This window comes from Pyxicephalus adspersus, chromosome 4, assembly GCF_032062135.1.
Source record: "Pyxicephalus adspersus chromosome 4, UCB_Pads_2.0, whole genome shotgun sequence".
Taxonomy (NCBI): domain Eukaryota; kingdom Metazoa; phylum Chordata; class Amphibia; order Anura; family Pyxicephalidae; genus Pyxicephalus; species Pyxicephalus adspersus.
Window position 1 is genome coordinate 153,150,956 of NC_092861.1, and position 13,055 is coordinate 153,164,010.

The following is a 13,055-nucleotide window of genomic DNA, read 5'->3' on the forward strand; positions in this document are numbered from 1 at the left end:
TGGAGGAGGCTGAGAGAGGCTTGGCGAGGGCCCGATCAGTAATTGATTTGTTATGTCTTGAATGGAGACTAATGCGCCGTCTATATTTAGGATCCCAATCTCAGTGCTAAGAAAATCTTCTAATTCATGGGGTATGGAAACCGAGCTATAAAAATGAGGAAATCTCATGTTCTGAAATCACAGAAATTTATTATAAGTCAGACATTGTAGCAATGATCTCCATTTTACAGTTAGATCAGTGACACTGGGTTCTGAATATAACAGTCCAAGAGGTTTGACTTCACTGCCTGGTGTACGCCGTAATTTACCGGATCAGGTTCAGACACGCCCCCTTGTGTTCCACCCTTAGGACATGTGATGAGAAGCGTGGCCCCTTGTGTTCCACCCTTAGGACATGTGATGAAGGGCGTGGCCCCTTCTGTTCCAGCCTTAGAACATGTGATGAAGGGCGTGGCCCCTTCTGTTCCACCCTTAGGACATGAGATCAGAGGCATGGCCCCTTCTGTTCCACCCATTGGACATGTGATGAGAAGCCAGGCCCCTTGTGTTCCACCCTTAGGACATGTGATGAAGGATGTAGCCCCTTGTGTTCCACCCTTAGGACATGTGATGAGAGGCGTGGCCCCTTCTGTTTCACCCTTAGGACATGTGATGAAGGATGTAGCCCCTCCTGTTCCTCCCTTAGGACATGTGGTGAGAGGCGTGGCCCCTTCTGTTCCACCCTTAGGACATGTGATGAGGGGCGTGGCCCCATCTATTCCACCCTTAGAACATGTGATGAGGGGCGTGGCCACCTCTGCCCACGGCCCTGGAGAAGGAGCATAGGCACAGAGCCCTGGAGAGTGTAGGAAATGCAAATATTCAGAATTACGTTACCATTCTACAAATTGGAAATGTAAATGTAAAGAACCAGGAGCAAAACTTTTAGTACTTCCACTAAGATTATTATATTGACAATATTTTTAGGATAACTTAGACTGTAATAGGACTGCTGTCATTTCTAACTAGGTAAAGATCAGATGTTTCGGATTCTCATTCTCTATTGGACCAATCCGAACATCTCCCCCACAAATCACGTGAGTGCTACAAACAGATCCCAGCACAATCATTCTGAAATGTCGGATATACAGCCATTGATCCCCCTACATAAAGAATGTGTGCACAGCCAGCTCACAATGTATAGAAAGCCAATTTAAGGGTAATACATCTGACAGGTTCTCCTTGCTGTGTTTGTTCCTAATTTCTGTGTGTCACCAGAACAGGAAGAGAGGGTAAATGTTCCAATGGGGACACCTGTTCTGGTGACAACATTTATGAGTAAATGGAAGAAGAGGCAAGTTTTGACATTTTGTGTGGAATGTCTCAGATTTCTATTCTCTGATTTTTTGTGTTCTCCAACAATAAAAAAAAACATACCAATACCAAAGCATTTGTAATTTCAACAGTTTTCTGGAAGAAGCATTTTCCGATATAAATGTAGGGGTGCCAATATTTTTGTCCATGACAGAATTATATAGGAGATGTATAATATGAATGAGGTATGTATTATGTATGGGGTGAATATATTGTGTTGAGGGTATGTGTTATATATAAGGTGTATATTATATATAGGTATATTATATATCAGGTATATATTATATATAGGTATATTATGTATAAGGTGTATATTATATATAGGTATATTATATATAGAAGGTGTATATTATGTATAGGTAAGGTATATATTATATATAGGTATATTATATATCAGGTATATATTATATATAGGTATATTATATATAAGGTGTATATTATATATAGGTAAGGTATATATTATATATAGGTATATTATGTATAAGGTGTATATTAATGATGTGAATACTATTGCGGGGATGGATTTAATATATTTCCCATACTGAATGAAATGAAAACATATTTTCCAGTAATGATATATATGCTGATACAATCCTGGGGAAGATTCTCACCTCTGTGTTTTCTGTGTTGCTTTAGGGTGAAACCAAAGTTCTGAAGCTCAAGAATTTACGTCCTCAAGACTACGCCAATTACACATGTCAGGTGTCTGTTCGGAACGTGTGCGGAATTCCCGACAAATCCATCACCTTCCGGCTTACTAACAAGACAGGTAAGTGGGGGGTGGGGATACTTCGATGACCATAGACATGAATTGCCAGACATTCATATAGACGGTAACAACTATTATTATTATTATTATTTTTATTGCTGCCTGTTTACTTTGTTTTGTCCAGTGATAAGCGCGGATTCCAAGTTGATTTCTTTCTATGGGAAAGCTAAACATCAGATTATAAATTATTATAAATATCAGAGTGCAGCCGGCATGAAAAGTAGATGCAATTGACAATTGGGGAAGCAAGTATAAAAATAGCAGAACATGAATATAATAAATGTAATAATAATATAATGTAATATATCAACAGATCACCTGCTATTATTACCCTTAGGACATGTGATGAGAGGCGTGGCCCCATCTATTCCACCCTTAGAACATGTGATGAGGGGCGTGGCCATCTCTGCCCACGGCCCTGGAGAAGGAGCATAGGCACAGAGCCCTGGAGAGTATAGGAAATCCAAATATTCTGAATAACGTTACCATTCTACAAATCAGAAATGTAAATGTAAAGAACCAGGAGCAAAACTTTTACTGCTTCCACTAAGATTAAATTATTATATTGACAATAATATTAGGATAACATAGACTATAATAGGACTGCTGTCATTTCTAACTAGGTAAAGATCAGATGTTTCGGATTCTCATTCTCTATTGGACCAATCCGAACATCTCCCCCACAAATCATGTGAGTGCTACAAACAGATCCCAGCACAATCATTCTGAAATGTCGGATATACAGCCATTGATCCCGCTACATAAAGAATGTGTGCACAGCCAGCTCACAATGTATAGAAAGCCAATTTAAGGGGTAATACATCTGACAGGTTCTCTTTGCTGTGTTTGTTCCTAATTTCTGTGTGTCACCAGAACAGGAAGAGAGGGTAAATGTTCCAATGGGGACACCTGTTCTGGTGACAACATTTATGTTTTGTCCAAACTTTTACATTTGGAAAAAAATTTCAGCAAAAACTGTTAATTGTGCTCATGCCCCAAAAATATTGAGCTGGGCCGACAGCTGGGAGTTTCCTCCCAAATCCCAAGTCACCACTCCAGGACTTGGCGCTACCCTACAGCCGCAGGCTGAGCCATTTCCTATATGGTGACCCAGCTTCTGGTCAATGTGCTGATCTGATATTAATTCTGGTATCATAGGAAGGATTTGGGGATTTGCGATGTAGCTGTGTGTGTGGATGACAACATAATAACTCATCCTCATCCATCATCATCCTCATTATTATACGATCCTAATATTTGGTATATTCACCGTCCATATGATGCATGGGATCTAATAATATCGTAGGGTGAATGTCTGGTTGTACAGTGGAAGCTCCTCTGCTTTTTGTCACTGGATCAACTCAGCATTCTATTTTTGTTTGGTTCACTTTATATTTCCAAAGCTCCCCATAATAAAGCAGTTTTAGGGAGAAAGGGTCCCCATCTTCTTCAGAACCCCAACTTACAGAATGACAGGGGGCAGAAAACTGCAATGCTCTGCACTTGGGGGCCCCATTTTATATTTGCCCATGACCCCCTCCCCCCAAGCCTGCTTACCATTTGATCCAGGATGCCATTTACTATTCATTCTTATAGTGCCCGGGGCTGGTGCCCAGTCCTACCTACCGCACATTCCTATTGGCCAGTAAATTCACCCATTATGTTTTAGGACATTTAGATTATTGACGTTGGACCCCATTACCATATAAATATTAAAGTGCCATCAAATAATTATTTCTTAATAATGTTAAATAATAATATGACATAAAAAGTTGTATCAGACCAGATTTAACAAAAGCCGTCAGAGTGGATCCTTCCATGCCAGCAGGGGAGGGTGTAGGGTGTAACCTCCAATATAGAGGTGATTTGGATTACTTATTACTGTGTGTTAAAGCTGAACTCCAGTCAAAGCGCTATAGACACGGATCTAATACATACGAGGAACTTATTTCTGTGCCAAGGTATTTCTGCCCATCCACACGTTGGCACACATTGGCCCTACCACACAACCACACAGCACAGCCCTGTCAAGCTAAGGGAAATACCAGATTCTCTCCGCTTATAATTACAAGCTTTGTCCCTTCCCCAGAGAGCTGCAGTAATTGTGTGTTTTATATCTGCCCGGAGTTCAGCTTTATGGTTGGTGCTGTACGTTGAGTGCACAGCTGGATACTTACCGGTCTCTCTCCGTTCAGGAGCAGCTTGGTGGGGACGAGCAGGAGATGACAAAATGGTGTATAGAAGCAAGAAATCCATCCCGTCTCCGCTATGGCTGAAAACAGAGGCCGGTCAGTGTCCTCTGTTCTATTTTTCCAAAAGTAGGGACTCTGCAAAACGCGTGAGTGTGATCTGGTGTGTGTGTGTATGGGTCCGCGCACATGTGTTCTTGTGCGTATGTGTGTGCATAGGTATCTGTGTATATGTATGGTAATTCTTAAAGTGACCCTGTCATATCCTTCTAAAACTTCCTAAAGCCTGCAGTAGAAGTATAATACTCACCTCAATGTTCATCATTTATCACTATGGGTAGTATTGGATGTCAGTGGCCCCCAGTTGCATGCTGTGGCTCCATCGTCAGACTCTTGCAACGTTACAGCATACAGCAGTGACATTGGGTATTAATAATGGAGTCACGGCACACAGACATCACACATTTCCTGAAGTATGGAAAGCCAAAAAAACTAATGGAGCCCGCAATGCTGAACCATTGGGAGGTAGAAGGTACCAGAGAGGTGGCTGTAATACCTCATTTATAACAGATTTAGACAGGGTCACTTTATGTGGATACAAGATGAGTGGATTAAAACGCGTTAGTGCTAGCGTGTGTATTCATGCTGCAATGTCCCCATGTATCCTTTCTTGTATTTGTATCTGTCCTGTTATATGTATTTCTCTTTGTGTCTGTATGTTTTTATCATATGTATACTGTCATCATTGTAATATTTGGCTGAGTGTGTTTATATGTGTGTGACACCATATTGATAGATAAAACATTTCACATTCCTTCATTTTAACCATTCCTTCTCCTGGTGTGAATGATGGCTGTGTGCCATAGAGTTGGTCTAATAAAGCTGTTTTTTATTTTATTTTTATCTTTTCTGCACTTTATTTTTGTATGAGCAACAGAGAAATAATCATTGTATATATTATTATGGAATACATTCTGTTTTATGATCAATATATTTTTTTGGGATACTTGCAGACCCCATCGCTATTCCATTACCATTTCATTAATTCTATTGGGTAATAAGTAACATGAAGGATAACTTTGTGAATTGAATGTACTGTATTAGGATTGATTTAGCCTAAAATAATTTTAAATTAAAATTCCAATTTCACTTTTTAGTTAATATGAGAACATTTCTGAGCTCAGTTTTCAAGAAAAAAGGGTTAAATTTCACACAGCAATAACCTTTCGCAACCAAAAAACCTTACCTGTTCACTGTTCTACCTCCATGAAACTGAATTCTGATTGGTTGCTTTGAGTTACTGCACTTTTGGAACTTGGTGTTCCTGTTTTCTGACAGTGCCCCTTTTATCTAGGCGCACCACCCAGAGCTTTCAGCTGTTTTGGGGTGTTTACTGAAAAGTTGGCATTGGACTTTTGGGGTATAATACAAACAGAGAAATGAGAAGTACTCAGAGGGTGGGCATTACAAAGTATGGGGGGGGTCAGTAGAAAGTTGACAGATTTATCGGGGTTACTAGATTCTTTTTGCAACAGCAACTGTGAACACTAAATTTGTCATGTGTTGCCTTGCCCACTTCTTGACCACGCACCTACAATTTCCCCCCAATTAGCTGGAAAAAGTTCTGGGGACAACCCTGCCTGCTATGATTTATTGTATCAGCAGTGACTTCTTGCAGGATATTTGACAATATGCTTTACTGTAAACATTTCTCTTATTCACGTTTCCAATTTCCTCCATTATCCACACTTATCCCATAGGATTGATAATCCTTACTGAAGAAGAAGCAAAATATTTACAAAATTGTATTCATAAGATTGTAACTGTTCTAATAAACCTTTGCAGTCACTAGTGAAGGGGGGGGGTGGCATTACAGGTAAATTGCAAAACCCCAGCCAATGGTATTGTCACTAAATTATTGGGGTGATTGGGGGACCCGTAGGAACAAATTAGAAATGTGATATTGTCACCATAGTAGGGGTAGTCTCGGAGATACTGGAGGTCACAGAACATTGCAGATTTGGGAGCTGCACATTTTGAAGTCTCCCGGATACATCATCCTAGGATCTGGACCCCATTTCTTATTCTGTGCTCAGCAATGGCCCATGGGCACCGCTCACCCAATGAAGGCAATGGCCAATAACCAAAAAACTTTACCAGCACCTCAAAATGTCCTTACCACTTTTTTTTCGGTGAAAGCGACCGTCACTAATCACGTGACCAGTTTGTAGTTTGCTAATATGGCGGCAAGGCTTTTATTCCCACCGGCAATATGTCATGCTGATGAATTCTGAAAATTGCGCCTGTGTATATTTTATACAAAATATCTCATTGGAATATTTGCAGATTCCTTTAATTGTGCTCACAAAATTTTTCAAATTCCAAAATTAAATTATATTTATCTTCTGAAATGGCAGCGCTCGGTGCGTCTCGTCATGGCGTTAAAGCCGAGCGATCCGGATTTCTGTATGAATGACGCGCAGTCCCCGGGGACGCGGTGCAGGAAGACAAGTGAATTGAGCATATTGCTGAAGTCGATCCGTCTGTCTCAATCAATCTAATCTTCTCCTCCCCCCTCCCCCCGTGCTGCGTTCGGGATGAAACGGTGGAGGATCTGTAAAAAAGTCGGAGCGTATAATGAAGTGTCTTATTAACCAGTCCCCATTATACTGTCACTTGTACTTAGCAGCCGATCTGTGCAGCCACGGGGAAAAAAAAATTTCTTCCGCGTCGCTTGACAGGGGCCCATTACTCCAAGCGGCAGGTTATTGGCGGACACAAAATACCGGAGTGCTTTGTTGGCGGTGGCAGCGGCGCAGTGCACCGGTCAGAGGTCAGTCCTGCGGGGACCGGCTGCATGATGATTATGTTTTGTGACAACTTCTTTATTCCGCTCCGTCACACCAGTGATGGCGATTAGGCGCTGCAAGGAGTGACCTACCCAATTTTTTTTTTTTCAGCCGCCATTGTAAACGGTAACATTGCCAAAGGGTTTGTTGGTGGTATTCAAATCAGCCAATCGCTGAGAATTTGGGTTCACAAAGTTTATTTAGAAATCCGCAATAAACTTTTTTTCTATTAGCTTCCTGTGATAATATTTGGCAGCGATTTATTCTATCTTTTCCAAAAAGAAAAAAAAAAGTCCTGCCAGAAAATTTGTAAGCTGATCATATCCTGCTGCTGTTACAAATTTCCTAGCTACTACTGGGAACTACAAACCCCCCCCCCTATATTATGGAGATTGGTTGGTTATTCTCATCCCCCTCCATAGATACAGCAGCATTGTCACCCAAAACCCTTAAAACTTGTTGTCTACAAAACATTTTGGTAAAATTTTGGGGTGGAAGTATGTGTTGCTGCTGCTACGAGCTCCTTTCACTTCCTGTCCTGGCGTGACAACTTTTCTTACCGGCAGGAAGTGACAGAATCTCTCCGCTATCCCCAAGTAGTCCAAGTTTATTATTTAATCTTGTAGAGTGTTGTGCACCCAATCACCAAAGGGGAATAGAGAGGGGGCGGGGCTAAGATCTGACTTTATAGGTAAAGTCTAAATTATTATCAGAGTCCTAGGGACAAAAGTCACTAAGTAAATGTAATTTGTATGCGTACATCCAGAAAACTTTCACAGGTGAGATTTAATTCAAATCAATATTTTAATAATGGCAGTATTTTGGAAAGGAAGCTGTGTAAGTTATTATCATTAATCAGTATTAATATAGCGCCAACATATTATGAAGCGCTGTACAATAAATAGAAATTCATTAGATGTTACTAAATTATTTCAGCATTGCGGCATTCTCTGTCATTCATCCTCCTCACTGCAGAATGAATCCCGTTCATCTTCCTCCGGCACAAGTTGTCTATCCCTGAAAACATAGCGACCCAAAATCCTTCTGCTGAACATAACGCAGAGATATTTCCAGCCAGTAACAAATTGATTTATTTTTTAATAAATACATCTCTGGGCCGCAGCAATGTTTTACTTATTGCCTCAAGTTGGGTTATAAATCAGTTACCCCGAGGATCGGCCGGCCGCTGCGCAAATACTCTGCATGCAAAAGAAGATTCCGGCCGGGATGAGCCCGGGAAACATGGAATTACAACCAAATTCTAATAGAAGCTCGGAAACCCAGAGGCAGCACAGAGGGACACAGGGACAGCAGATGTGGCCCCGTGTGCAGATGGTTTATAGGGCCCCCACCTATCCACATTGCATATGATGGATAGATGGATGGATGGATAGATACAATTGTGTGTTGTGATTGGCTGGTTGTTGCCCTATGTTGGGCTCTTTATTTGCCGATCTTGTTATTATATAAAGTGTATCTCCGGTGTTAGAGGGCCATTATCGGGCTCACTGAGGTGCGACATTAGAGGCTGATGGATGGTTGTGTGTTGGCGGAGTGCTGTAACGTATTATTAGGAGTTCCTTGTACAATATAATAAACACTACTCCGCAGAAACACGCAGATAACTTAAGTGGCCTCCATATAACACATAGCCGCCCAGAAACCTCGGAGGGCCCCTTAATGGAAGAGACAATCAGGAGTAATGGAAAGGGAGAACCACAAGACAGAGAATGATGAACATCACATCAGAGGCAGCAGAAACATGTAAAATCAAGAGCAGGTCTGCTGCTGCATCACCTCCCCACTGTCCAACACCGCAGGGACGCAATCTGTAACCTCCGTGTCTGGGTATAGGGAATGGTGGGACGTTTCCTGCATTACATCTTTATTTTTATAAATCATTTCCTTCCTTGTATGAATTGTATAAATCCCGGGTATAGGAGGTGAATGCAGCTCGCTACTCACAAACCAATGAATGTGGCGTAATTACATGATCATCATTTCTCTGTATAGCAGAGCTCAGACTGGGAAGAGGAAGCCCTGTGGTCACTTGTATTTCAGTGCTCATGTGATAACAAAGGGCATAGTGATAGAAGGGGAAAGCAGAATGACAGAGAGTTTATAGGTTTGCTGCTTCTCTTTTACATGTACAGTCACAGGTTGGGGGAGGGACAAGACCTGTAGGTGTTACAGCAACCACCAACAATCCAGTCTCCTTCTCTACCAGGCTGCGCTGTGTGATAGGACAGGAATACAACATTTCAAGTCATTCAGATCCTATTCTATCTGTGTACCTGAAGTTCTGAGAGATACCATGTGATCTCTTGCCTAGGCTTTGGGTCACATGTTCTTGAAAATAGTTTTCTATAAATTTTTATTTTATTAAAACAGAAGAATCAAACTTTTAATGAATTCATTGTTTCATCTGATGTTTCTCTCTTTTCTTCTAGCTCCGCCCTCGTTGAGGTTGTCGGTGAATGAGACGCTGGTGGTGAATCCGGGGGACAATGTCACTATGCAGTGTTATGTCACCGGTGGGGATCCTCCGCCCAAAGCCGTCTGGTCCCACTACCCCAACCCAATGCCCCCCAACAGCATCAGCCAAGGGGGTAACCTGACCATCCTGAATATACGGCCTGAGGACTCCGGCTACTACAACTGTACGGCCATCAACAACGTGGGCAACCCGGCCAAGAAGATGGTGAACGTCCTAGTGAGATGTATGTCCTGTATCAGGCCAGTAAACCTTAGTGATCCCGTATCTTCCACACCGCCATGATGAATGTGATATGTACAGATGTGCCGCTCATTTCTTGATAACTCGATGTTATTGGATGGCTGACCTAATTCTTCCCACCTATCACTGCCCATATTTATTCCAAACCACGCCCATCCAAAAATTCGGTAGTCCAACCCAAGGTGTCCTCACAATAGCCCCAAACCTGGGCAAAATAGTTTTGATTTGCCCAGAATTTTCTATTGTTCAGCACTACAGGTGGAGGAATGGCCACATCAATGAGCTGCGTTTGTTGTCCAATCATTGGGGGTGAACCTCACCAAGGATGTAGATGCCCAGCACCTTATTTACCTGTAGTCACCTGGATGGTTGGTAGGAACCATTTTCCTTCCCGAAATTTGAATTTCCCATAAAGCTCCTGTAAGGAAGAGACCCAAACCTGCTGTTTCTGCTTTATATCTGCCGCTACCGGACCACCCTGACTGCCAGTCCCACCACCCGTCCTAATACCCCTCACATGCCCACATATTGCCATTTACATTGGCATGAGCTGAGGCTGCCCATCCCATCACAATACCCAAAAAAGTTTGCTGCACATTGGAAAGCCCAAAGAATAACGTGTATGATGGGTAATGAGCTTTGGGTGCCATTAGGAATAAATGGCTCTCGGGGCACACATATGTCCATTGCCACATTATTGCAACGCACTGGTGGCAACAAAATAATGGTGACACAGATAACTGATTTTTAGAAAGTAGAGGAGGGTGGGGGAGTGATGTAATTAAATAACGTTTCATTACTTACAATGGACAATGGAACGGGAAATCCTGATTGAGTTCTTTTGACGTTCCCTCTTATGCAGTGTTGATCTATGCACATGGAGGATGTTATATGGGGACTGAATAATTGGAGGGCTTGGATTATATACTTTGCCTTTAGCATTTACTTTGATTTTTCCTTGTTTCTGCTTATAAATTGTATTTCTTTTTAATCTTTATTGCTGACAGCCACAATGCTCCTGGCATGTGATTTCCTTATAGGCTTTAGGTATTGCATGGTAATGCTGACACGTACCTTGTTTATTCATGTGAAAATGACAGGTCCACTTTAATGTACGACCCAAGCGGTTTAGCCATTTAACATTTATATTTCGTTGTCTTTTGGCCCTGAACAGCCATGAGAAACCTAACCTATCAGATCACCCCGGACAACATCAAGGAGAGCGAGACCATCCAGCTGACCCAGGAGTTGAAGTTGTCGTGTCACGTGGACGCCGTGCCGCAGGATAAGGTCCAATACACGTGGTACAAGAACCAGAAGTTGATGAAGGAGACCAACAGGATCGTCATCACCAAAAATGACCCAGAACTGCCTCCGGGGAGCAGCAGTCTGGAGATCTTGGACCTGAAATTCAGTGACTACGGCATCTATATGTGTGAGGCGTCCTTACCCAACCTGCCCTTTACCATGAAGAGCAGCGACATAAACATCTCGGCAGAGACAGGTGAGCAGGTGGGGTCTGTAACGTCTATAGGAGGGGGATGGAGGGTAATCCATCTGATACCGAGGACGGACAGAATATTATCCGATTATGGAATGGGGTTCCTTGTAGCAGAGCTGTGTTTAAACCCCAACTCCGGGATAACTTTTGTTCCAATTGGACCTCGAACCTTTGCAGAGACCCAGTTAGCAACATTCACCTGCTGTCCACCATTGTCCTTTGTAATACCTCTTCTCTGCCACAAGATGTCCCCAGTCTTCTGGGTGAAATGACAGCCATTGTCAGGACTGAGGACATACTGTGAGTACAGGAGGTCACAGCCCCACCCCCAGTGAGGGAGTCACTACGGTGCCATTCATTAACATACTGTGATGCAGGGAACCTGAACACCCCTCTCTATATAATGTGAGAACATCCAACACAAGGAAACAGGTGAGGAGGAAGAGAACGTCACATAGGCTTACAAAAAAGGAAAGAGGGAAAGTGGATGGGGCAGGGGGAACAAAACTGTACTTTAGCGCTCCATAATGAACTATTTATTTTGGAAAGAGTGGAAAAGGCTGAAACCTCTGTCAGGTTTTTATTGCTGGTTGAGTCCCAATTGGCTATTCTCTTCAATGGCTACACAGACAAAAATAAGGTGAATTAAAATGTTTCGGAAGGTGTTTAAAGGGTTTTATAACTCTCAGGTGTTATGTTCTGTGTTTGCTTTCAGGGGTTTGAGTTTACTTCATCATTTCATCATTTCATTTCATACTTCATCAAATCATTTAGGCAACAGTTCAAACTTTGTATTTTATAACTTTGGTGTAGATTATTAAACATCCAGTGATTCTATGATACATGGACAACAGCTCCCCGGGATTCTGTAATTCCCTGAAGAAGCGATGGGCTATGAAACGTGTTACAGCCACCCCACCTTCTGCCTGTATATAAAATGATCCCGCCTATCCCCGGGGGGAAATTCTGCACCATTGGGATGTCCAGTTCACTCAATGGCTCCTCCTGCATTATGCAGTTCAATCATTTGGAATGCTGGCCGGTATGACTCAACCAGCCAATGTGTTGGTGAATGTGGATGGTGAATGTGTTTTATCAATGGGTATAAATAGCAGCAGCTCATTGGCTGATTTGTCATTATTTTGGAATGCCCCACATAACAATATAACTTGAAATAAGGAAACATTTTTATTTCCTGTTCCTTTGCAGTGCCGCCATCACTCAGCGTACCCAAGGAGCGTGCAATCATCACAGTGCGGGAGGGCTCCTGTGCAGAGCTTGTGTGTGAAGTGCGGGGAAAACCACTTCCACCCATTCTGTGGACCCGGGTAGATAAGGAAGGGGGATTTCCCTCTGGTGAAATAGTGGTGGAAACACTTGATGGTAAACTACGACTGGAAAATGTTACACGGGAAATGAGCGGAACTTACAAATGTCAAACGGCGCGATATAACGGCTTCAACATCCGGCCCAGGGAAGCTTCAGTGCAGCTCAACGTCCAGTGTGAGTACCTATAGCAACCACATATACCAAGACATTGTACAACAGGCATAGGGGGGTAGTAGTGGAGGCACAAACTACTGGGGGAAATCTCCTCATTGTGGGAGGGGCAAAGACACAAACTACTGGGGGAAATCTCCCCATTGTGGGAGGGGCA

At 42.5% G+C, this 13,055-nt stretch overlaps 1 protein-coding gene across 9 annotated transcripts in view; it reads left to right on the forward strand.

The window, feature by feature from the left end:
* The window catches only part of MDGA1 (MAM domain containing glycosylphosphatidylinositol anchor 1), a 133,427-nt gene that overhangs the window by 74,743 nt on the left and 45,629 nt on the right, over positions 1-13,055 (forward strand). For 7 of the 9 annotated variants that reach the window (XM_072410014.1, XM_072410015.1, XM_072410016.1 and 4 more), the window contains exons 5-9: positions 1,990-2,122; positions 4,318-4,410; positions 9,611-9,880; positions 11,072-11,401; positions 12,608-12,901. In XM_072410014.1, coding sequence (XP_072266115.1) covers positions 1,990-2,122; positions 4,318-4,410; positions 9,611-9,880; positions 11,072-11,401; positions 12,608-12,901 — 1,120 coding nt within the window. The remainder of the gene's footprint in view (positions 1-1,989; positions 2,123-4,317; positions 4,411-9,610; positions 9,881-11,071; positions 11,402-12,607; positions 12,902-13,055) is intronic. The other 2 variants (XM_072410012.1, XM_072410013.1) reach the window with 1 other exon arrangement.